The 27652-nt window shown below is 42.3% G+C and overlaps 1 protein-coding gene across 1 annotated transcript in view; it reads left to right on the plus strand.

The window, feature by feature from the left end:
• The window catches only part of AASS (aminoadipate-semialdehyde synthase), a 568722-nt gene that overhangs the window by 264006 nt on the left and 277064 nt on the right, over positions 1-27652 (plus strand). The window contains exons 9-11 of the mRNA XM_086966854.1: positions 15094-15242; positions 26851-26973; positions 27114-27225. Of these exons, the coding sequence (XP_086822980.1) occupies positions 15094-15242; positions 26851-26973; positions 27114-27225 (384 nt within the window). The remainder of the gene's footprint in view (positions 1-15093; positions 15243-26850; positions 26974-27113; positions 27226-27652) is intronic.

Here is a 27652-nt window from a genome sequence, read left to right on the forward strand (position 1 = left end):
TTCCATGGACTGCGTCATTCCTGACGAAAAGTGGTTATCTCACTTTAAAAATGTCTATGGGGACACTGTTGATGCAACTGTTGATGATGTCTTGTCGTTAAACCCAGCAATCCGCCCCATCATATTTAACCGAGACGAGGTGGAAAAAGCCATTTTGTGCACCACAAAGCACAAGGCACCGGGTCCTGACGGTGTGCCTGCCGACTTTTTCATGCACTCCCCAAAACTGTGGGCTGAAGTTTTGGCAAATGTGTTCAATGCTGCATCTTGGAACACCTCTACCATAGTTCCTATCTTTAAAAAAGGTCAGCGAGACGATCCAGGCTGCTATAGGCCTATATCCCTCCTGGACTCTTCAGTAAAAATCCTAGGCAGAGTTCTTCTAGCCAGGCTGAGGGAAAACGTTGAGGGCTGTGGTGGATTATCCGAAATCCAGTACGGATTTAGGGAAAGAAAGGGGACTATTGAACAGTGTGTGAACCTACATTTGCTTATTGCTAAATACACTGTAGCCAAGGAGGGGTCCGTGTATCTTGCATTCATGGACCTCTCCTCGGCATTTGATCTAGTTAATAGGACTAAGTTGTGGTCTATCCTGCGGGTGATGGGTATCGACGAGGCTTTGGTCATCTTTATGGCCTCCCTGCACCAAGAACTCTTCTCGAGTGTACGTGTGACGAATGAGGGTAGGCGCACCGCCCTTTTCAGATCATTAAGGGGTGTGCGGCAGGGGTGCATCCTAGCCCCCTTGCTCTTTACCATCTACATTAATGGCCTGGGGACACATCTAGGGGGGCAAGAAGCCGACGTCCCGCGTGTAGGAGCAACAAAGATCCCGGCGCTCCTATACGCGGATGACGCCGTGCTGATCGCCCGCACGGGAGTTGGCCCGTTGAATGCTTTTGGCTCGTTTATGGAGAATTTAGATCTTAAAATAAATGTAGCCAAATCACACACAATGGTGGTGGGCCGAGAGTGTCGCAGGAAGAGAAATATAACATTCACATGCAGGGGGGACACGGTCTCTAGGGTACACACATTCCCATACTTAGGAATATTGTTTGATCAGAAAGGGTCCTGGGGTCCACAGGTTAGAGCTAAGAGGTTGGCCGTTATTCGATCATCGTCAGCACTCTTGAGTTTTGCTGGTAGGCTGGGGGCCAGGCCCATGGAAGCAATATTAAATATCTATAATAGCAAATCTGTGGCCATTGCTCTATATGGCTCCGCATTGTGGGGATATGCTAATGTGGAACCAATCCAGAGAGCGGAGAATGGATTCATTAGAACCTTACTCTCTGTACCCCAGTCGACCCCAACGTATTCTATTCACAAAGAAGTTGGGTTACAGTTTCTTTCTGACAAGTTGAGCATGACCCCCCTGATTTTATGGTTAAAAATGTGGATGAACGAAGAACTCCCACTAAATCATAAAATCATGCTCGACGTTCTGGCCCTTGATAAATCAAATAAGATCCCTTGGCTGGCCTATTTAGCCAGGGCTTTTTCAGACCTAGGCCGTCCGGAGCTTTTTACCTCCCCGGAGAATATTAGAAACCAAGATCTTGATTTTGTAAAAAAGTCTTTCATGGGACGGAAGGAAGCATGCCGTGAAGAACGTGAACTAGTAAAACCGGCAGTTAGGGATCATTCCCTGTTGGTCAGTTCGCCATCACTTGCACCATACCTTGGCTTCGTCACAATTCCCTTCCACAGGTTTCTTTTAACCAAATTTAGATTTAATTTGCTGCATTTTTATCTGGGTTCCTTTAATAATTGGCAGAAGCCAGAATCAGACCCGCCCTGTAGCTGTGACCAGTTCTCAGTTCAGGATACAATGCATTTTGTTATATTTTGTGGGTTATATTTAGAGCCAAGGAAAAAATTCTTGTTACCAATTCTTAAAGAAGCCGGCTTCACACAGGTGAGACCGGCCTTGCTCTTTTTACAATTATTACCTAACCCCCACATAACTTTTTGCGTTGCTAAATTTCTGGTAGCCGCCTCAAGGGCGAAAGCTGTCTGTCAAGATTAGTTATCTATGTTAAACAAGGGCGTATGTCGTCTGCCGAGATTAGTTATTTATGTCAAACAACCTTTTAATTGTTTGTTACATTTTTAAAATTTGTTGTTAATACTTATTATTATGTGTATTATGGAAATTCCTGTATGAAGTGTATTTTATCCCTCGTCTCTTTGTATGGTTTTTAAATAAGCCGAATAAAGATATTTTGACTGACTGACTGACCATCACCAAGGTTTTCTCCTTCCATGTTCGAGTGATTGTGTGAGTATCTGTAGTCTGTAATTGTGAGCACTACATCAGATAGGCTATATCACTGAAACTTTAGTGAGAAACCCACATAATAGGTCGAAATAAATTGGGAATTACATGAGTTGAATTGGCAGATGTTAGGGTTCAAAGACTTGCAGAAGCAAAACGTCATGAAATTATAGAGTTATACATTAGAAGCAACTATCAAAATACGAAAGCAATGTCATTGCACAACTTTTCCATCCTCTAAAATATTACAAATAAGATCTCCTTGACTCCATGTTTAACAGAGTGCTTGCCATTATTCACATTGCTTTCGTTTTCTTCTCCTCCCAGATGCACAAGACAATTTCACATCAGCGAAACCTTTTCCCCTTTGTGGGTGGATTCTTAGCTTTTAATCAGTAATATTGATAATTGTTGCCTGCAGGTTAAAATGGTGACTCATACTCTCTTAGAAATCAGTTAGCTTAACCCTAATTGCTAAAATCTGTCTCACATGAGGAACATTTTAATATCTTATATCTACATGTAGCTATGGTTTGGATCACAACATCCCCTTGATAATCAGTTCAACATAATATTAATTGCCCAACTTAAACTCAACGTTTTGTTGCCTAGGTTGTCAAATGGTCAAACCTGATTGATATTATGGGAAATGAACAGAGGATTTCCTCTTTATAAAGAGCTCTGAGACTTTTTTAGACTCTTAGACAATAGGGCATGGCTGGTGTATTTTGCAGATGGGAATGAATGTTTACGATTATCTCCTTATTAGCTCTTAATTGTTAAGTGGAATTCTCGGAGCATAGCTTCTTGACCAGTATCTTCACTTTAGACATCTGAGAAATGGGCTGATTTAATTTGAACATAGGTATGCGCTCATCCAGATATTGCTTACTTTCCACAGTTAATACAGTCTTAAAGATCTTATGCTTAGATAAAGGTTTGTGAATCTGTTTTTTACACTACATATATGTTGGCCTAGTAATTTCATTATATCTACTGAATCAGAAACCACTTAATTTCTTATAATTTTTTTATCACTTTTATCTTATTGGTCAAATCTTATACCCTTGTTTTTGTTAAAGCACTACTAAGCGTTCGTTTTTGCACATAGAGAGCATACTTTATATAAATAAACTCATTGCTTACATTTTGTTTATCAATTCTGCTCTGTCTCTTTATCCTCAATCTCAGATGTTTTCATTTTTCTGGGTGATTTGACTTAAATTCCTCCTCATGCTCTGCTAAATTTCTTGATCACCCTTGTCAGTTACTTTCTCAATTTTATATGTGTCACTAATCGTTTCTGAATATTGTGTGATTTTGTCACAAATATATACCTTTTGTGTGATGGATACATTTGAGATGCCAGTTAAGTTAATGTAAACTCTAATTATTTTTTTATATTCCTCAAATATAGAAATGTGGCAAGTCTTAATACAAAAGCCTTCATCGCATTTAATAAAAACATTTTAATATATTTCCTGAAACAAGCAACATATCTATGCTTAGATAGGAGTTATGATTTAGTGAATAAAACGAGTAGTTATGGTTTGTACCACTTGCCAATGAGACCAAAGTCCTTACTTATGTGGTGTAGCACTGATATTGTTCTGGTTCAAGCTGCTGTATGTGGTCTATATTGGAAACATCATTAACAGTTGTGTATGGTTCCCAATTTCAGCCAATGAATGATCATTATTTGGCTCTCCTATTGTTCCAAAGTTACTTCCTGGGAACACCAAAGCATTTGTATTATGGGTATTTCCCATATTCCATGCTGTATGTAGATATGGTTACTACTTAAACCCCCAGAATATACAAGCTGCTCCGATATTAACATGTTGGAAGGGGAATTGGCAATCATTTTGTTGACAGCAATTTTTTTTAAAGTGCATATGAGTCTGGCCAAAAAAGCAACCTTCGGTTTCTTGTAAAATATTAAATAAAAATCAAGTCATTGCATTAAAACTTGGAAGCCTTACTTGCCCCAAGGCGAGGGACTCTTACTCTGAAACAAAAAAAAGCTAGGTGTGTTGGCTAATTGTATGCATCTATGGCAAGGTTCTGTATATAACTGCATGGTCACAGGTTTCAATTTTGATTAGTCCACATAGACTTTAATTCTTTTGAAGTTGATAAAATAAGCCCCGTTGAACTAAGTAACATTATTTATCCAGTATCTTTCACTAATCGTAAGGCCCTCTTTGGTATGAATATGTGCTCTTATTTGATCTTATTTGTCTTTGGTAAATCAATGCCTCATACCAGCTTTCTCTGTCCCTTGGAAGCATGCTTTATCTTGGTACTTGTAAGGCGGCACAGAATGGGATATTTGTATAAGCCTACCACCTCGTATTCTTCAAAAACATATGGAAAATTTTGAGATTAAATGGAAATGTGCTTCACATTAATCTATTCATTCATAAACTTTATTTCACTTTAAAAATGCATAAAAGTACAAAAAAATCATTACATGTAATTATTATTAATACAATAAATTGTCATTTTAGGTCTTAAAAATACATAGGCACTTATAAAATACATTGTATAATATCTAGATCTTCCACTACCTACAGACCAACTAATCTATCTAAATTCCCTCTAACTCTCAGGAATTGGAAATGCCTAATCTGAAAGAGACACGTTAGTGATAAATGCCTTACCTTAGAATATCCCTAGGCGTCAGACTGGATCCGGAAAGTTTTGCTTAGCAGTGCCCCTGCGCGTCAGTAGGTGGCGTCCTTCAGCTCCGCGTCCATCACTGGCGTCGTAAGTACCGAGATGACGCCACGGAGACTACTTAGGCGCCACCCATGCGCGCTGACGTCAGTTCTTTCTTTTTCCGTGCTAGCAAGCGCAGATCCGGATTGACCAAGTACCTTAGTCACTTTTTGACTACTATTTTGAGACCTTTATCTCCCCCCTTTTTTCACCTGGTGCACCTAGGGATGCCAGGCTTTAAGTCTTGCGGGGCCTGCCGCCGTAATATGTCAGTAGCGAACCCCCACAATGTTTGCCTCTACTACCTGGAGACTGATCACGACTCCTGGGACTGTCAGGCCATGGCCCCCGAAGGCATTGCGCCGGAAATTTGTGGAGATCGGCATTCCTCTCACCGCCCCTCTGGGTATAGGGACGTTAATGGGGCCGCTCGCGGGACCGGAGCCGTTGCTCCTCGGGCTCCAAGTCTTCGCCCTCGGATTCCGGTAAGCGACTTCATAAAAAGAAGTCGGAGAAGCGTGTTCGCTCCTAGGAGGCAGATGAGGGGGACAGGGGCTCTGCCCCTGCGGCTCCTCTGGAGCCTGGGAGTGCCACGGTCTATCTGCCCTACTCTGATCCGTCGTTGACTCCCGAACAGGTTCAATAGTTTCTTGCTACCATGGACCACCTTTTCAGGCCTCTGCCTCCCGCCGGCTAGCCTTTGGGCCCCGCGGTCCAGTGTCCAGATCCTGTTGGCAGGGCGGCTCCGCCAGCGGCTCCAGCCCCGGTGCCACAGGATCCTACGCCTTAGGCGCCGGCCCCAGTAAGCGGTTGTTCGGCCAGCTTGAGGCTGCAGTCGGTGAACACGGCGTAGAAATCGCCCTGCCCAACAAGTCGGCGGTGTCCAAACCACACCGAATGGCGAACTTAGCCGCATCCTTACCTTCAGCAATCGCTTGAGAAAGGACAGCCTGGACCTCCTCAGGGCACTGAGGCAACACTTGAGCAACAGAATCCCACACTGCGTGAGAGTAGCGGCCCAACAAGCAGGCAGTGTTATGTAAGGAGGCTCTGCGCCTCTGGACATGGCTGGAACATCAATGCATTACCTTGGTGGTTCACAACCTGGCAGGTTCTCTGAACGCAAGGGCGGAAAAACTCAGCCGTCGGTGCTTGATGTATCACGAATGGCGTCTAAACTCGGACGTGGCACAAGGTCTCAGTTTTGCGCGTTGTAATTTTCAAGGCGACACTCGCTCGGCGACGCTTTTCGTCACGAGTGGTTGCGCTCTGTTTTACGCCTTTCCGCCTATACCACTTCTGCCCAGAGTGCTGAAAGAGATTCGGCGCGACCGGGCCAGAGTCATCCTTGTGGCTCTGGATTGGGCACGAAGATACTGGTATCCTGGGCTACTCAGCATGGCGATCGATCCCCCGATCCGATGCCTCTTTGGGAGGATCTTCTGTCGCAACAGCAGGGGACGGTCTTCCACCCAAACCTGTCCAGCCTCCACCTTCATGCGTGGAGATTGAGCGGCGGCAGCTGACAGCTTTAGATCTTTGTCCCGAAGTCTGTGATTTCATTCTGACCTGGCAGCCAGGCGTTCTTCCACAAAAACGGTATACGCTTGCAGGTGGAACAAGTTTATGGCATTGTGCACAGCGAAAGCTGTGGATCCTCTTTCTGCCCCTCTTTCCGAGGTTCTTTTGTTCCTTCTTTCTTGGGCCCAGCAGAGCTCTGCTATGGGCACCATCAAAGGCTATCTCTCAGCCATTTCCGCCTTTCTAAGGCTTCCTGATCAGCCTTGTCTTTTTGAGTCCCCAGTTGCTAACGGTTTTCTGAAAGGCATTACGCACACGTTCCCTCCCGTGCCGTTCATCATGCCTCATGTCTTGACGTTTCTGATGTGCGCTCCCTTCGAGCCCCTTCATAACTGCCCCTTGTGTCTTCTCCCCGTAATTCTGCTTCCCTGGTTGCTATCACCTCTGCCAGAAGAGTGAGCTCCAGGCTCTTTCTTCAAAACCTCCTTTCCTTTCTGTTCATCCGGACAAGGTGGTTTTAAGGACCCATCCTTCTTTCTTGCCAAAGGTTGTCACACCCTTCCACATCTTGCAGACCATCACTTTGCCCACCTTCTTTCCGCCTCCTCATCCTTCCAGAGAGGAAGAGAAGCTCCACTGTCTGGACCCATTACGTGCGCTCACCTTGTACCTGAGCCCCACACCTCAGTTCCGGGTGGATGACCAGCGCTTTGTTGGCTACGTGGGCGCCAAAAAAGGTTGGACAGTGCACAAATGGACCATCTCTTGGTGGGTCGTTCTCTGCATTAAGGCCTGTTACCCGTTGGCTAAGAAGGAGCCTCCTGTGGGGCTCCGTGCCCATTCTACAAGGGCAACGGCAGCCACTACCACCTTGGGACGCGACGTTCCATTTGTCAGACTGCTACGTGAGCCTCGCTGCACACGTTTACCCAGCAATTACTGCCTTGACAGTCAAGCCCGGGGAGATGGATTCTTTGGCCGTTCTGTTCTCAGTGACTTTCTGGTGTAATCTTGTTCGCAGACCCACCACCGGGGTTGGTATTGCTGGGGTATCTATTTGAAGGTAAGGAATCTATCACTAACGTGTCTCTTTCAGATGCACAAGTTACTACTTGTGTAATGATATATCTGTAAGAGACATTAGTTAGTGATAGATTCCTTACCGCCCCACCCATCCTCCTCGTTCGGCGAACTGATTACTAGGGTTAAGGTCATCCCTTTCAGGGCCCTAGTTTTCAATGCACCAGTGGTCAGTATCTTGCATGGCTCTGCGTTCCTGGCGCGGCAAGTCATGTACAGAACTGACGTCAGCGCGCACGGGTGGCGCCTAAGTAGTCTCCGTGACATCATCTCGGTGCTTATGACGTCAGTGACGGACGTGGAGCCGCAGGACGCCACCTACTAACACGCAGGGGTACTGATACGCAAAACTTTCCGGATCCAGTCTGACGCCTGGGGATATTCTACGGTAAGGAATCCATCACTAACTAATGTCTCTTACAGATATATTGTTACACTAAGTGTGCATTAAGCTAGTTTTGAAGGCTGCTTGAATGCCACCATCGTCAAACACACAAATGGCGTTTCCAGTTGTTGGAGGACAAAAAGTGCTGAAGTGTGGTTTCTTAAACTAAGCTTACACAATAATGGTACAATAAACTTTTTTGTCTGTTTCATAAAAAGCACAGAAATATAGAATATGTGAAGTTGTTTTTTTTGATAATGCATCACATGGGCACATGGGAAGATGATTTAATAAATCCATATTTGCTGGATAGCCCAACATTAAAGGAATCTAATTTAACTGGTATCTAGTTAATAGATCTCAGTGGTGGGTGTTCACAACAAAAGAAAGATAGGAAGATATCCCAGACAACACGAAGAGTAAGGCCTGATAAAAGATTACTGTGCCTTTTGCTTTATTCCTTTCCCATCTTGCACGGTTACATTTAGCTATAAAAAGATCTTTCAGTCTTGTTTTGGGATAGGAGTCACAGCTAGGAGTTTCATAGAATTCTTCTAGGCCCATAGATGTGATGGTCTGTCTAACATAGGTTAGCCAGGGGATAGTAGTTGCACGGTCAAGCTTCATAATATCACTTATGATGTGTTGGTTAATTTCGACTTCTTTCCTCTTCCATATCCTTAGCCATTGCATATAGCGGAGCCATTTTGATGATATCACTGATATATGGTAAACCTAGTTCTTTATGATTAATAAAGTTGGAGCACGTACCCTTAATAGATAATATTCTTTTTTACAAACTTGTCTTCTATATTTTGAAGTGCTTCAATTTGCGCAGTACTCCATATTGCAGCCCCCATATGTAGTTATAGACCTCGTTTTTGCTTGATACATTTCAATAAATTCCTGTATTGGTTAACTGCCTCAGTTTTTTTTTGCAAATTTAAAGAGAGTAGCTATGCTTATCAGTATAAGATTTGCTTGATTTGTTATCTCTTTCCATTTAAATTTGGAATCAAACAGGATGCCTAAATAAACGCATTTTTCAACACGTTCTATGCTTTTACCCTCTATATGGAACTCCATTGATCACTTTATTTCCACCCACTGCCAAAATGAAGGTCTTCATTTTAATCACATGCAAGGCGGGGTCCGCCATAAAGGCTGAGTAAGTAGCTATAGAATGTTGCAAGACCATTGGAGTTCTGGCCATCAGGACCGCAATCATCTGCCTATAATCGAATTGGAAGGGGTGTGAAAGCAGCATGTGGAATGTCTTTAGTTTTATCAATCATGACCTAATTTAGTTTGTTAGTGTACAATGAGAATAGAAATGGAGCAAGGACGCAGCCCTGCCTTACACCTTTGTCAATTTTTTAAGATTTGGTGCACTCCCCTTGCTTCCCAAAAGGGAACACTCGCAACTGCCTCATCATATATTGGTCTTATGAATCTAATTATCCCTACCTCAACTCCCATGGCCTCCATAATGGACCATAGTTTACTGTGGGCCACGCAATCAAAAGCCGCTGATAAGTCCATGAAGGCCACGTAGAGTTCGCCTTTCTTTGCAAAGGCATATTTGTAACTAGTACGGCTAAATTGAGACACAGGTCAAGTGTCCCCCTGCCCTTCCTAAAACCATATTGTACCTCCGCTAGGATATTTTTTTTCTCCACCCAATCTTCCAGTGTGTTAAGCAAGATCCTACACATTAACTTTGCTGAGCTGTCTATATGTGAGAGAGAGCGGTAGTTAGCTCGGTTTGAGCCAATCCCCTTCTTATAAACCGGGATAATCAGATTGTTTACATTAGGGCAGCGGGCCTGATTTAATCATTGTATTAAAAACAGTGGTCAACAGGGGGGCCCATCGAGATTTATTTGCAAGGAAAAGATCTACCTGAACCCCATCTGGACCGGCCGCTTTCAGGGTGGAATACTGGGACAAGGCAAGCTCAATTTCTATGATTTAAAACTTCAACATAGGAAACTCACTTTGGCCTATATCATGAGCCTCCTCACTGATATTTCTGCTCTTTTGAAAGATGGTCTGAAAATAGGTTACCCAGGTTTAGTCGTCAATATGGCCCACCCATGTCTTGTAGTAAAGGAGAGTTAACCACTCTCCAAAATGCTTTACTATCCTTGGAATGAAGCAAGTTGTAAGTTTTCCAATGTTTCTTCTTTAAGCTGGTTCTTTCTTCTTTCCCTAGCTAGCTTATATTCTACTCTACAATTACGTATTAGAACATTGTTTCTCTGTTGAATTTTTTGTGTTTTTTTAAGCTAAGCTTCCGCTTTGGAGCAGTTCTGATCAATCCACCGCATTATAGGGCAGATTTTGTTATGGATTGGGAAGGTTAATTAAAATCTAGTACATTCCAAAACCTTTTCAAATGCTTCAATTAACTGCTGTTCATTCGCTTGAGGATCTAAGCACAGAAAAAACAATTTTTTATTAATAGATACAATCTTAGTAATTAAGGTATCTATATCTACTTTATACCATCTTAGAGTATATCCATTCTTTCATTGAAGGGTTGGATTAGGGACAAGTGTACCACTCCTTGTCTTATGTTCTTACCATTGGTAACTATATATGATTAAATCATGGTCACTAAAACCTGTCATCTTAACCTTTGGATTATTTGAAATTCTGCATTGAGCTCAGGGGAAATTATGTAGTTATTAGCTGAACAAGACTCTGACCTATAAAAAGTAGGATCTAGGCCACCTATACTTGTATTTATTTTATTTTTAATTTCAAGTTACCAGGTGATCAATAAATTATGTAACGCATTACCATAACTTACATGACTAAAATGACCTATTATGTCCCCATTATGGTCAATTACCCCACATAAACGTGGCACTAGGGCATCTATTTATATTTTAATCACCCATCCAAGTGATTTGTAGGGGATTAGGATGGTGATCAATCAGATCCTCCATAGTTCTCCGAAGGTCCTCTCCATCCATGGCTGGGTTCACAAAGTTATTGTTGTCAAAATGTATTAGCATTATATTAAAACTGTTGTGACCTTTTACAACTAATTTGTGAAAGTAAGGGAAATTCTTACAGATTCATGTCAGAATGCCACCTTTTGCTCTACCCCTTATTGATCTAATCACTGGAGTTTGAAAAGAGCGATAGCCGTTTAAGTTAATTGGGTCTTCCTCCCATGTTTCTTGGAGACAGATAATGCGTTAATTTGACAATTCTTTATAGTAGTCTGTTATCCTTTTTATTATTACATCCATCTATGTTCCACGCAAGAAATATGAGGTTATTTTCTCCTGAACATATCATATTTTACTTTAAGTCAAGGAATTCTAGTTCACTCATTGCTTCAGGCTTCTGCACCTCAAGTTCACCAGCATTTAGCTCCAGTCTGTGTTTTCCTAACATATCCTCCTTGTCAATTACAGAATTTGGAGATGAGTCAATCACAGCTGTCTAGATTTTCCAATGCAGCATATCTATTTCTAGTAGGAATGTCTACAGTTTCCCTTAATGATAGGCAACTAATGGATAAAATAGGCAGTCCAAATTGGCTAAGAGTCATATATAAGTAAGGACAGGGAGGTTTGTAGAAAAAAAGCCCTGCAGAACAATATAAATCTGGGAGGACAATGTGACCCCCAGGCGAGTAGACTTGGAAGGTACCTCACCATTTGTGAGTTGTAAAAATTAAGTACTATACAGTCACCCTTGATTGTTGTTGGCGTGGGACCCACCCAAGGAATTCTCCTGGCCATAATGAAATGGTCCTGGAACAAGTTGCCAGCTCTGGTAAACCTTGGGAGCCAGTGTTGCACTGTATACATAAGTTGGCTTGTGGATTCTTGTTGATTTTCTCTTAGGGCTGGGACATTGACCATCATTAAAACAAGAGGGTATGCAGCTGGAGGTAGGGCTAGATAGTAAGGTTTTTTCCCTCCCGTTAATACCCACATATGTCATCCTTTTCAAAGACATTTGGGTTCCACTCTCAAGAGGCCTACTTCTGCTTCTGCTATGCCCTCCCACGGGTAAGTACCTTGAGGCCCTGCATTCTCTACTGCTTTATTTAATAACCCTTCATTAGTGTTGGTATTCGGTGTTGGTGTCGATCTATGATTTATGTTAGCTGGGCAAATTCGATCTGACCTTGCTTTATTTCTGGGGAGGGAAGTGATGCAGGCTTACCCTGGAGGGGCGATTCAGATTCGACTTTACAGGAGGCTACATATATTGTGTCGTAGGACCCTCTTCTCTCAACACTACTGTCTTAATAGCTACTAATTCTTGCATCATCCACACTATAGCGGCCAGGCAGGAAATAATAGGTTGTAATAATTGAACAAAATGATCACACACTTTATCATATATTTCTGACCAGTTCATAGTTGAAAGTGATGGAGGTAATGAACCATTGAATTAGTCTTGTGGATTAGTAATAGGTTGAGTCGATAATCTCTTTTGTGCTCTTTTTGAGGAGTTCAAAGAAAGATCTTTACTAACACCTCTTTTCCTTTAGTTGGTAGATTATTGACTGCAAGGGTTAAGAGTCTAGTGCTGGACTGTGTGATCGTGGAAGACTCTGGAAAGAGATCTTTCAAACTCTCCTCTGGTGTAATCACAGGCTGACCCACAGGATCAGACATCGCAGGCACCCCCTGCTCGTCACTCCCACTTCCCAAGGAAAGCCTTTTTTCTGTCCGAGCTTTCTCCTTTGCAATGGCGCTTGTTGCTTTGATTAAAAAAAGAGTCTAAGGATGTTATAGTTACCCCCTCCTCCAGTGATGGATTTATCTTCTTTCCCTTCTAGGCTCCACAATTGTTTTAGAATTGAGTTCCAGGCGTTAGAGGGGGGACCAGCCCAGCCTCTGATGGGCGTGGACGGCACTGCCCTTGGCACGGGTGCATCCTGGTCGTGTCCTCACTCGCGTCCTAGGCGCATCCACGGTCGCATCCCCACTGCAGGAGCTTAGTGCGCTTTTATGCAAGAGTCCTTGGAGTCCTGAGGAGCAGGGGATGATGGGAGATGTGGTCTCCCTAGCGCTGAAGGCACAGCAATTCCCACAAACATGCTGTTGGCAGCTACACAGCCACTGGAGCGCGGCGTGCTTTTATGCGCAAGTCCTTGTAGTCCTCAGGAATAGGGGATGATGTGAGATGTGGCCTCCCCAGCGGTGATGGCACGGCAATCCCCACAAGCAGGCTGTTGGTGGCTGATCCATTAACAAATTAACACAGTTCATCTCCACTCATGCCTCAGGTTTTCAAAGCATGAGTTAAATAGTCCCCACACTCCAAACCCGTTTTGATTGACCATCCTTTTTTCTGCTTTTCTGGGATTTAGTTTCTTTCTTTATTATGGAAAAATGGTTTTCATCTTCCATCTTGATCTAGCTCAACTTGACATAATGTAGCTGTTGAACACCGCCCACTATATTTCTTTATATTTTTTCATCTGATGAAATATGATTTTTTTTGGGAGACTGAGTAGCAATATCATGTCTTGCCATTTATTTATTTTTTGTGTTTCTATAGTTATAATATCTCGCTGTTTATGACATACAAATGATACATATGCTTAGAATTTTTTGCGCTAGCTGCTCAATATAAGATACGCTAGTCTTGCACCTCTAATTTGTTTGAGAGGCCAGAACCATGGTGCTTAGAGTTACCCTAGGGCACAGCTTTATATAACTGGTGTAAGGCTGGTAGAGTGGAGTAAAGGCATGAGGTGACCTATCAAATGCTTACTTTGGAGACATTTTACTTGTAAGAAGGATTGGGTGGGTTGGCCCTATGCTTAAAAAAACACAAGGGAGATTGTATTGTAATTAATTGCAGATCCCGATCGCTAGCAAAAAGGCTGGCTGACCGGGGTTCGACACTAGCAAACTGTCACTGGCCCATTTTTACAGGAATCTAGTAACTAATGAGGGGACACTGATGACGAGTAGGAATGGCCCCTTGTATGAAGCTACCAACAGAGGGCCCAGGGATTTAGAACTTAGAAACGGATATCAGCCACTCTCAAATCTAGATGACCTAGATTGACTCAATGGTGTCCCTAGACGGACATTAAGTGAAGGTATGGGACTCATTGCAATAAAAGGGGCACAACCAAATGATCGGGTAAATGATAACTTAAACTGTCCTAGTACAATTGTCCAGTCCAACATGCTTCCTGAAGGTGGGGGAAAATATTTGAACAGAGACCCCCAGATAAATAATGCAAATTTAAGTGACCTAACTATTCTGTCTTGGAATGTGGCGGGTATCAATTCTAAGCTTAATGATCCTGAATGGGGTGCTTTCATTGATAAATACCACATATGCTTATTTCAGGAGACCAGGGCTGTCGAGTAAGTGTATAAGCTAGATTTTACCACCTTTAGTATCGAGGCAAAGAAGGGACCAATGGGTCTCACTGCAGGGGGCATACTGATATGGGTGAAAAACTCCCTGATAGGGAAGATCAAAAGGAAAAATAGATTAATTGGAAGTCCTGCTCTCGCTGCCCTTAATGGAGGACACATCCATTACTGTTGAGGAGACTATTTTGACCATAAACTCAATCCAGAAAGGGAAGGCTCCTGGTTTGGACAAACTGCCCGGAGATATGTATAGAGCAGAGCCTGAAATATGGGGTGTATTATTAACTAGAGTCTTCAACACCATCCTGGAGGTCCCACTATCCTGGAGGGGCGCTGAAATCATCCCCACCTTTAAGAAAAGAGAAAAGGGCTCCCCTGAAAATCTACAGACCCATCAGTCTCATTGATGTCTCGCAAACAAACTTTGGGAAGGTTGTACTAGTTACAATCCAATGTCTCTTCTTTCTAGTAGGTGACTTGGTATGTCACAAGTCACCAATTATAAAGAAATTGGGATTACTGAATCCTGTATATATGTGTGTGTGTGTGTGTGTGTATATATATAATATATATATAGACAGATATATAAAATATTCCCCACTTCTTGAATTGTTTGTCATTTTATAAAATAAAGATTATTGAATAACACCTATTAAGATCTAAAGCTGTAGGAACGTGTTTGAGGGAGCCTTCTGTCTGATTCTTAGCCATTGTGCTTTACTTTACAGATTGCACCATACACTACATGTTTGATTAATGGAATATACTGGGACCCTCACACTCCTCGTTTGCTGACTCGTTGGGATGCTCAGAAGTTGCTCGCTCCACTCAAGCCCTCACCTGCTGCTACCGAAGGATGCCCAGAATTGCCACACAAGTAAGACGCCATTGCGGCACATTTGTTACAACATGCACCATACCTGACTTTGCTTTCCCTTTGCTACAAGAAATATCCCATTTGTTGATAATATCCGAATGGAGATATCCTCATGTAAAACATTTACCCACATTTTTGCTCACAGAAGAGTACTTAAAACATTGTAGGCTGTGTGTTTTGCACAGTACTGTACTAGGAAAGAAGGTCTCTCTTCTTGTTGTGATTACTATTGTCACCTAATCCTTTTTATTATCAAAGAATATATTTATTTCTATTCAGTTGCATGAGAAGCGGTAAATGTTGATAACATACTTCCTGTCGATTGGTCGGACCACTGCATCATTGTGTTCCATATCAACCAAAAGGAACAGCCCCCCCCCATTTGCACACAAAAAGCCATAAGTCGGACTCTCCTAGATGATCTAGAAGACAGAATGATGTGTCTGCTTCCACCTACAACCGACAACTTCTCAACAGATGATCTTACATCCCACTACAACTCGGGAAACTTAAAAAAAAATAGGGGCACTCCCTTGAGAGCCTAGGTCAACAAGACCTCAAGCAGAAAGAAGAAAACTGAGAGTGGCAGAAAAGCTCTGGAGAACAAAACCCTCCTCATCCCACCTTCATCAGCTAAGAATGGAACACAGAAAATATAAAAAACACATTTTTAAAGAAAAAGCCATATTCTTCCGGAGAGCGCTGAATAAAGCGCTGGATAAAGCTAAAAAAGCCCCAAAGAACTTTTCAATATGATTAAACAGCAAACTTCAAAACCAGCAAAACAATATCCCCATGCCTTCAAAGAAGATTGACAAATTTGCGAAATTCTTCAATGATAAAATTACTAAGATCAAACTCTCCTTAGACCTCTACACTTCTCTATCAACTGGAAACCCTCCCCTCAGAATGGAGAGAAGTAACTTGACTTCACATTTGCCGAACTGCCAAGGAACGGCCACCCAAACTCAGTCCTCTAGATCCAATTTAGATCCAGGATCACTATCAACTCAACTCACTGAACCTGGAGGACATTCAACTCACTCACTCACGAAGGTGGACATCTCAAAGATGATCGCAAATCCCAAACCCACCGCTCACCTATCAGATCCTCTTCAGGCCTCCGCTGCTGAGAACCTCAACTGGGCCCTAGCACCTCTTCTTTTATTTTTTTTTATTTATTGATTTTTTTTCATTTTATCCCGTGGTGGTGGGAGACAGGTTAAACAAACAAACATGAGTCTTACATAATTTATACATAAGAAATTATACAATAATAATTAAATGACATTATTAATTTGCCAACCACATTTCAAATGGTGCCCAGTTCTTAGAAGCAGTTAAACGTCTTTTCTTTCCTCTGAACGCCTGAACAGAAGTCTCTAGTTTGAACCAGGCCAACATCCTGGCCTTCCAATGACAAAAAGTAGGAGGTTCAGGATTTATCCAGAGTGATGTAATGCAGAGTCTGACCATAGCCATAGCGATAAACAGAAAAGCTTGCAGATATCTTGTTCTTTCGGGCCATAGAATATTCATAGCCAGTGATTACCATTTCCGCCGAGATTTTAACTGAAGTTGAGTTATCTGGGTAAGAAAAGTTTCAATTTGGTTGATAAAGAAAGATAACTCCGGACAGTCATAGAACATATGAACAGAGTCTGCAGACGGAAATTTACATCTTGCACAGAACGACCCTTTGCCCCCACTAACAACCCCCATCTAACAAGTTTTGCAGGCGTATAATAAAGGTTAAACATGGCCATATAACTTTGCGAACGGAGAGTACCTGAAACCAAAACAGACCTGGCTAAAACCAACGGAAATTTTAAGTCGATAGAGGGTACTCCAAATTTAATCGCCCACTTATTGTTCTGGTCATCTAAATCATCTGGAAGTTGAGATAGAAAAGACTGGTATAAACTGCCAATTTTTACTTTCCTTCTTATAAATTCAACTATAGTGATTTTTTTAAACATTGTTAAATTTAGAGGGAGCTTCTTATCAAGAAAACCTCTGAATTGCAGGTATTTAACAAAATGGTTAGACTGCAGATGGAATTTCTCCTTCAGAAAAAAAGAAGCCATTTGCCCAAGATCAGCCAGATCGCCAATCTCCTTCAAACCAAGAGATGTCCAAGTAATTGCCACCCCCTCTTGAAATATTACTGGAAGTAACCCCGAGGCATTTAATGGGGTATAATAATTAAGCTTAGGAATATGAAAATGGCGACAAACTTTTTGCCAAACCGAGAATAATGCCCACAATACCTTAAATGTAGTTTTTTTTTTAAATAACTCGGTTCAAGGATACGAGTTAGTACACCTTTTGTGGCATCTCCCAATGATATTGAATATATTGATGGTGACAGATGTAACGGAAGCTCAGCAGTATCTCCTAACAGAGGAAGAGCGAAATGTTGGATCATGGCTGCCCAATAAAAATACATTAAATTCGGAACTGTCCAGCCCCCACGATCCTGAGGGAGACAGGTCCACTTAGCCGCCCTCCTTGGTTTACGATATGACCATAAGAATCGTTGACATATCCTTTCTGCTCTTGTTAAAATTAAACTGGGATTAAAAGTGGAATAGATCTGAAAAGATATAAAAATTTAGGAAGGACAAACAGTTTAAGAATATTACATCGGCCAAATAACGAAAGATGTAGATGATCCAGCCTCTCTAACTTATTATGAAGTAAATCAATAATGGGAGGGTAATTCAGGTCCAGGATCTGATCTACGTCAGGCGAGATTTGAATACCGAGATATGTTGCCAATGTAGTTATAGGAACATGAGAAATTGGCATAGCCGCGGATTGCAAGATTTGCGTCTTTGTGATATTTAACTTATTGCCCGAAATTAAGCCAAATTGAGCTGCCAGAGTCTCCAATGCAGGAAAAGATCGGGCAACATTATCAGTTAATAATATAATATTGTCGGCATATGCCAATGCCTTGTATTCAATTCCATGAACACTGATAGGAGAAATAGTCTGGGATTTTTCTATCAAACAAAAAGGGATCGATAAACAAGGTAAAAAGAAGGGGAGAACAGGGGCATCCTTGTCTGGTGCCCCTGCTAATAGGAAAATAATGTGATTCATTACCAGAAATACGAATTGTAGCAGTTGGGGATATATACAGAGCTTGTAAAGCCTGAATAAACTCCGATGTGTAACCCTTCCAGCGCAAGACACCCCATAAATACCGCCAGGAGACCCTGTCGAACGCCTTCTCGGCGTCCAATAGGATCACCCCGAGGGCGGAGTTTGTGACCTTTGCCCAGTCTAGCAGGGCAACAATACGCCTGATGTGATCCGTCGTATCCCGGCCGGGAATAAACCCATGCTGACGGATAGAAACCAAGGGAAGAATTGTTTGAGTTAAATGAAAGGCCAATATCCTTGAGTAAATTTTGCTATCTGTATTAATTAGCGCTATCGGCCGGTATGATGCAGGGTTTAGTTCGTCCTTGCCTTTCTTTTTAAAGAGGACAATTGTCGACTGTCGCCAAGAATTAGGGACAGACCCAGTCTGGGCAAGGCGAAAAACCTCTAACATTTGCGGTTTAAATAAGTATGAGAAAGTCTTATAAAATTCTAGATGGATAAGATCCGGCCCGGCAGCTTTACCATTGGAAAGGGATTTCATAGCAATTACAACTTCCTCCCAACTAATAGGCTAAGCCAGAATATGATTCTGATCGTCTGTAACCGTCTGAGTGTCCATAGATTGAAAAAATTGGTCCAAGTTAGTTTGTTGTTGTAGAGTTATATTCGTATCCTCTGTGTAAGATCGAATAAAAATTAACAAAGGCATTTACAACACCACTGGGTGTGTCTTGAATAATACCAGACTGGTCTTTAACCCTAATAATCTGACTAGCTACAGCCCTTTGTTGTAGACGTTTTGCTAGAACCTTACCAGAATTTTCCCCAGCTCATACATAGAAGTTCGAAATTGGGAATACTTGGCCGCTATATCTTTATAAAAAGGCTCTAGTAAGTTGGACTTTGCTATAGCAACCAATTTCGAACTTGCTGCTAAATCTTACCCCATACGAATATTAAGACTTAGATCCAATTTGGCTTGTTGAAGGGCTGCGAGTCTAGTTTTAACAAGGTGCTGCTCTGTTTTCCAACGATAGGAGGCAAATCTTAGTTTTACCGCGCAATGCGGCTTTAAATATATCCCAGACAATACCGAACCGATGCAGGGCTACTAGTAATTTAAAAAAAACTCTGAGATCCAAACAGTGAGCTGTTCCTGATACAATTTATCTAATAGAAGTTTCCTATCGAACGTCCATGGTTTGATTTGATTAACAGGACGATCCCATGGACAACTGAAAATAATGGGATTATGGTCAGATATAGTCCTTGGGTTAATTTCGATCTTGGTAGACCCTGCAGTTTGAACAGAGGTAAAGACAAAATCAATATGAACCATTTTTTATGGGGTATTGAATAGAAGGTATAGCCCTCTTGATTTGAATGGTGATAGTGCCAAAGATCTATCAGACCATGTTCAATAAGAAGAATCCGGAGCGCCTTATAAAATTGAGGCCTTCGTCCGACAAATGCGCTATGTTTGATTATATCTAAGTGACTAGGGATATTGATGTTAAAATCCCCGCAAAAAAACATTGGATGGGACCAAGTAGCTAACTCTAGATTTAAATTCCTCAGAACCTGCGGCTCATCAAGATTAGAAGCATATATCGAACAGACAGAAAGCAAACGACCATTAACCAATAACTCTACTACTAACCATCTACCAAAATTATCTTGCTTTACCCTTTTGACACACCCAACCCCGGTTTTTAAGATGATAGCAACACCCCTAATTGTAGAAGTTTGTTGGGTGCAGGCCACTAAATCATAACCCAAAAATCTAAGATGAGCACGGCTACCCCAAGGAATATGGGTTTCCTGCAGGCAGATTAGATCCACCTGCATCACCTGCAGCATCTTATGAAAAATCCTGCGTTTTTTAGGGTCGTTCAATCCGCAGATATTCCATGTTGCACATGTCAATCTAGGAACAGCCATAAAATGTAATCAAAAACAAATAGCCCTGGAAAACTGTTAAACATTTTATAGCACACATGATTGCAATCCAGCTTGTTTTAAAGAGAAATGAGAAAATTGGCATCACATTAAATACATTTGAAAAACACAAACCACTGTCGGTAACCTTAGATCTGATCACCTCCGCCCTCCACCACCACACCACCCAACAACCCACCCCAATCTCCCCGCCCACCCCAACTGAGCCCACCCACCCAGTACACCCCCACACCCCTCACCCCCCATACGGAGCATCAGGACCATGGTCCTTGTGAGGGTTGAGTAAGCGTATCCCTGCACTCCACTGAACTGGCAGTTTCCCCCTATCCAGATAACAGATGACCCTAAAACATCAGCTAGAAAAAAGAGTTCAGAATTTTATATATACCACTCAGGACCTCACAAAAAAAAGAAAAAGACACGAAAACAAATGACTACTACCCTGCATTTAAAGAACAAAGAAATACATTGCCTAACTCAGGCTATATTGAATCCAGAAATTCCTTAGCAGATATCTCCGACAGAAAAAACTTTGTCTGACCCTTAAAAATCACTTTTAATTTTGCCGGAAAGAGCAAAAATGCCTGGGCCCCCTTACCCTGGAATAGAGAAATCTGTTGCCGGAGATGCCAGCGGCGATCAACCGTCTCTGAACAAAAGTCCGGACAGACAAAGAATTGGCAGTCCTTAGCAGATCGCTTCTTATTAGGCCTAGCAAGGTCAAATATGCGTTCACGGACAAGGAAATTGTTAAAACATACCAGGATAGCACGGGGGTAGGGATTATTTGCAGCGGCAGAGGATTGCTTTTTTTTGAGGAGCAAGATGGCTGCCGTGCTCTCGGCCGAGTGAGGTGGCGTTCTGCTCTCCTGAACCACAGTGGACCCCTGAAATGACCGTTCTGTCCTGTTCGCGCAATACCTGCTAAAATCTGATCATTTATTCACCAGGAAAAGAAGCGAGTCTGTCTATGGCTCCTACTTTCCGCTTGGCCTCTGTCAGACCTGGAGTGCCCTTGAAGCTCTGGTGGTTTTGGCGGGCTGTTTACCATTCTAGCCGCTGCTCACCTGGGTCGGTGTTCCGTGTGGCATTCTCTGCATCTAAGCCTGGCAGCTGTTCTCCGGGCCATTGCCTTACGCCCCCAGCTCTCAAAAGCAGGATGCCGCCGAAAGTGCTGTCCAAAGCGGCAGCTGCCACTCTCAAGTCCCGCAGCTCAACCCGTAATCAGCAGGAAGCTGACCTGAAAGGGTCCGCAGCTGGGATCCAGAAGGGACGCCTTACGAACACAGACGGGCCCTGGCACCTCAATGGAGTAAAGTAATAAATAGCTCCCTGAGCAGTGGGGTGATGCCTAACTGCCTGAAACTAGTTCTAGTCACTCCTTTGCTAAAGCAACCAGGTGCTGACCTAGATGACCTCAACGATATTTCAGGTCCGTCTCCAACATTCCCTTCCTAGCTAAAATACTTGAGAAAATGCTTTCTCGCCCAACTCAACCAACCCATGTACTCCAACAACCTTCTCTACCCACTACAATCAGATTTTAGAAAAGGTTGTAGCACAGAAATAGCCCTATTGAACATAGCAGACAACATACACAAGTCGCTGGACACTGACAAATGCTACCTAGTCATCCTCCTAGACCTATCCGTGGCTTTTGACCTGGTCGCCTGCAAGATCTTCTAGAATTCCTCCAAAAAGTGGATCGGAGTGAATGGCCTGGTCTTGAAATGGTTCACCGCATATCTTCATAAGTGATCCCAACAAATAAAAACTAAGAACTCCACCTCAAACTCATCCACCATAACCAGGGGTGACATCTAAGGCTCAGTCCTCTCACCTACACTCCAACATATACATGGAACCCCTCACCACTATACTTAAACAAGCAAACATCTCTATGCAAATTATATCCAGTTTTACCTAGAAGTATCCTCACTGGAATACTTACAACAAATATTCACTACTCTCATAAAGTCCAAAACTGGCTGTCACACAACCACCTGAAATTAAACCAAGATGAGATGGAAATCCTGCTTATAGCCAAAAATAATCAATCCACCCAGATCCAAGAGTGGATAAAGACCATTGACACTATCTGAATCTGTAAAATCTCTAGGAATCACTCTAGACCGAAGTCTGAGCATAAAACAACACATAAATAACACATCTCAGAGTGCATTATACAACCTAAAACTCCTATGCAAAATCAAACCTTTCCTCCCCACCCCCTCCTCCGAACAACCTAAATATCCCACACAAGCGATGATACTGTCTAGATTGGACTTGGGGAAGACCACCCTCCCTGGCACTGCAAAGTAACACCCAGTCCCTCTGAGAGCCATACTAAATGCAGCAGCAAGGATTGTCTTCGGAGTAACAAGACAATCACATCTACACGTCCCTGAAAAACCTTAAGTGTCTCTCGATCAAAGGATACTGCTCCTACAAAATGGCCTGCCTCACTCATAAAGTCCTACATACCGGGAAACCAGCCTACCTTGCATCCAAACTCTCAAAAGTAGGCCAAACAAGAAATCTAAGAAGCACCAAAACTCTTCTTCTCATCCCACCAAAAATCACAAACAAAAATCCCTTGCAAGCTCCTTTTTGGGCAAAGCCCCCAAAATCTTGAACTCCCTCCCAGTCCATATCCGGAGGCGCCCTTCCTCCCTTCCTTTATGAGCTTATGAGCTTCAAAAGACATAAGATTTTCTCCTCGATCGATATCTCAACCCTCCGGACTCTAATCACGTAGCTCACAAATCAACTATTTTCCCCATATTATCTATTGTACTGTGACCCGACCCGCAACAAGTCTGTAATATTCGTAACTTATGCCTCTTTTACACTGCTTTGATTATGCCTTGTCAGCCCTATATAGAACTCTTGAAACACAAAAAATCCCACTGCATGTCCTTTTAATGTGTTGGTTCATACATAAATGTAGTCTTTTAAAACTGCATTTGTTTATTCTGTAAAATGATTCCATAGTTACATGACATATTCCTATTTGTTGTTTACCTGTCTGTATCTTATAAATAAGACTATTAACCTGTGTTTTAAATAGATTGCTATGTTTATATTTTATGTCTTGTGGCTCCACTTACAGTTATCTTTTTATTGACGTGACCATAAATTCGAATTAGCACAAAGAGAAATTTTTGTCCAGCGTCGTTTTCATGGAGGTTCATGTGTCTCTCCTTTTTATTAGGTCATCAAATAGGTAAACTTATATACAGCCAGCCGACACGTGTTTCGTTGTAGGACTGTACATACACAGAGACTACAACTCTTCATCCATTGGATTGAGATTTCTGAGATATAGCGGTGACAACTTCTCTCGTGGTTTACACCATAAGGGGTACCCTTCCGGGTTGGAAATATCACCGGAATTGGGGTATTGACGTTTCAGCCATTGAGCCCTGAAGAGTTGTAGTCTCTGTGTATGTACAGTCCTACAACGAAACACGTGTCGGCTGGCTGTATATAAGTTTACCTATTTGATGACCTAATAAAAAGGAGAGACACATGAACCTCTATGAAAACGACGGTGGACAAAAATTTCTCTTTGTGCTAATTCGAATTTATTGTCACATTGTTGTTGAGACTCTTTCTGAGTGCGCAGGATTTTGTGTTTATGTTGTAAGGGTGTATTTGTTACGCTCTAATTGTGGGGTTCTCAATGGTCTCCTCTCCCTGCTTGCACCATTACTCCTGATAAAAACTTATTACGTTTACTTTGCTTGAGCGCCTGTAGATCCCGAAAACTTAAAACCCTCTTCTCTGGTATCATCTTTTTATTGACACTCAACCCTAATCTAGCTTCAACAGACTAGCTGTCTTGGATTCAAACCGGTGTCCATCACAATACTCACAGATCTCTATAGAGGTGCATTTACCCACAGAGTTATTGTACTCGTGTTTACTTTTTATTTACTTTCAAAACTTCTACTTCATTTGCATATGATTATAAATAAGAACACGCATTGGCAAAGCCAGTAAGTCTCTCCTTAGTGACCTATTGCTTTGCCTGTATATTTTAGCAATGCTGTACAGCATGGCTAGAGAAGAATAAACGTTTTTAAAATGTCTATGATGCAGCAGCCTGCATAATTTTTTTAAGGTATGCTCAACGCATGTGCATGCCTACAAAATGATGCTTGGTCTAAGTTGGATCGGTAAATTAAAAAAGAAACACAAAAAAGTGTGTATATATAGTGAATGGAAGGAAGACATACAGGAGGTGGAAGCAACACAAAGGACGAGGGTGGGAGAAGTGACACTAGAAGCAACATGGGGGAGTGTGGTTTGGGAGAGGAGAAAAACAATTGGGCAAGAGAGAGAGTGACGTTGAGTGTGGGTAGGGGGGGAAGCAAACAGACGCAGAGAGAGACATAGCAATGTGGACCTGGTGGGAGATCCATATGGGGGAGAAAGCAGTGTGGGGAGAAAAACACCTGGGGCTGGAGCACATCACGGAGTCAAGTGGTGGAGAAGTACATGGGCGAGAGAGAGCAACACAGAACCGTGGATGAAGCAAGAGTTGCACTTGGGGTAGCCAGGTGGAAACATATTGCTGCGAATGGGGGCTGCTTAGCCACTAGAATTTTTTGCTTTTGAAAACCCAGTTTTTGAACCTTTGCTGTGGGCGAGTCTCACTCAATGTAATTTCACTATAATTGAACAGAGTATGGGTTCCGCCAGTGTCCACTTTTTAAGACAAGATCACTGTAGCACAGGTGGGGTAAGGGACACTGAGATGGTTACACGTGAGCCTGTTTGTACATACTTGTGCGCTCATGTGCAGGCTGCATATGTGAGACTACTGTTGTATGCAGCCCAGTAATTGCGCACATGTATGTTGATGGAGAAGAATTCTCTGCAAGGATTGTTGCTGACCTGGGGTGGTTCTTATAATATTAGGGGGCATTCATAGATAGGTCTGTTGAGTTTATTGTAAAATCTGTCGTTTTTTCACTGTGCTTAGACATGTAGGTGAAATCTGCCTTAAAGTGAGGTTTTGCTCTACTTAGTCCTCCACGCTCATCCGATGTGTCAAACTGGGGTAAAACATGCATACCGAATTTGATTTAGCAGATTCCAATAACATACATGTACATCTAATGGGTCATCAAGAAATTTCATATTTCTCTGGCTAAGCTCATAATCAGATTCCAGGCCTTTGTCCCACCTGCTGGCCCAAGTTAATTACTCTGCTCCCGAAGAGAATGAACTATGTCTCCCCAAAGGGATCAGTTATCAGTGATTGATTCACTTCATGAGAAGAAAGGAATCGTGAAGCAAATCTGCATTTAATTAGCTGTCACACTGCACCTGGACTCGGACCAGCCCAGACCAACTACCTGAACAAAGTAGGAATCCCAGACATCTGGACCCAACGCAGGATGGGCTCCTCTTTGACATTTTGGCTGAAAGATATATTTGGCAGTGGTGTCAGCTAAGGTTGGAGCTGAGAGTCACAGAAGAGCTCTTTACAGAGAAAACTTGAAAGCGCCAATTTGGATTGATAAGAATGTTATGGAGGAGTTGAATGAAGTGGTAAACGGATCCTAGGATTGGCCACGGGTGCTTGGCATCTAGAGCTTTCCATCCACATACATCTCTGTATTAGAGAGAGACCGAGAATAACACCTTGGACCTGGGAGGTGTCCACTACAAAATCATGAACAATTGGAAGGAGAAGCCACCTGATGCCCTGTCTTCAGCTGACAACCAGGACTAGATGGGTCTCTCAAGGGCCAGTGGTGCAGGTCCTCTTATGCCGCTTGAAGAGCAGTTGGGGAAGATCTGAGTTGGGTTGCTTGTGTTCCGGTTCAGAGAAAACCTAACGTGGCATTTTAGGCTGGACTCTATTTATTTGAGCAGGGTCAAGGCTGATTAGCATATAGCTGGGTCTAATCTAAATTGGGCAAAAGAACAATGGTTTGGAATGGTAACCCAAGAGATAGCCAATGGTTACACAAATTACAAGCATTCCTCCCATCACCTCTTTTGTGTTCTATGTCATCTATACGTCTAATCTTGCAACTATAGGAGTATTGATCTGAATAGGATCCCCTATCCTGTCGTGGCAAGCTTATGGTTACTAAAGAAAGGCATGTTTAATAGGCTACTAAACCTTCAATGTGAATTAAAGTCTAATACTTTTCATTAAAAATGTTAATGCTGCATTGACATTGTGTGGCATTATACTGTTAACCGTGTCCCACCTAAAAAGTGTAAGCCTTGGCTATTCGTTGCTACCTGCAGAGATTCAACACCTAAAAAGAAGGTTATTCGAACTCACCGAATATACAAATGTTTTGTTCTCAAAGTTCGAGGAACCACAGGTAATACTTGCTACAAAAATTGCCCAATTTCCATTGAGTTCTGAAGGTTAAAAATCTGGCCTGATAGTGATGCATTTTTGGCTCCTGTGCAGAGAAATGCTGGGCATGTGTCAGTGGGGGGAAAGGCTTACATTTCAAGGGCAGTTGTGCATTTGGTGTCAACATGTATTTTTTTTTGTCAGGTTACTTGCAATTGGAGACATCTCAGCAGATACAGGCGGATCTATTGAATTCATGACTGAGTGTACGTCCATTGACGCACCATTTTGCATGTATGATGCTCACCAGCACATCGTTCATGACAGGTTGGAAAGCTTGATTATTCATGTAACTTATGTAAATTGAACAATCTTCTAAAGGCAGAAACCTTATCTCAAAAAATTTGGAAATTTAATTTGGTGTGCGGGGATATCTTCAAGTGATGATTTTGCTGTTTGTTTTTTAGTGTGGAAGGCTGTGGGATTCTTATGTGTTCAATTGATAACTTGCCAGCACAGCTTCCGCTCGAGGCAACCGAATACTTTGGAGATTTGCTTTTCCCCTACATTTACGAGATGGTAAGCATAGCTCAAGTGTACATAAAATGTGATATGCATCCGACAAAAAATATAAACCTTGTAAGAAACCCAGGTGCAATATCTGTGATGTAAAGTGGCAGTGCATTGTTACGATTAAACTGTGCTGTATGTTTTTTTTTTTAACGTGAATGTTCAGATGTACATGTAGCAGGCCAGTGAAGCGTGACTGTAGAAATTATGAAGAGACAGGTAGGTTATTGCAACAAGATGAAGGGAAGGAAGTCTTTTAATTTTGCAGGTGAACATATTGTTAAAGTGAGATTTTATGTATCACAATATTCCAAAAAGCGTAATTATTCCTTACATTGTCTTTTAAGAATATCCAATTTGGCACACTGTACACTATTGCAACGAGCAGTGCCATATGAATTTTAACCATATTGTTGTGATTTGGGCATTAAGGGAG

Source organism: Lissotriton vulgaris, chromosome 1_1 (genome assembly GCF_964263255.1).
Source record: "Lissotriton vulgaris chromosome 1_1, aLisVul1.2, whole genome shotgun sequence".
NCBI lineage: Eukaryota > Metazoa > Chordata > Amphibia > Caudata > Salamandridae > Lissotriton > Lissotriton vulgaris.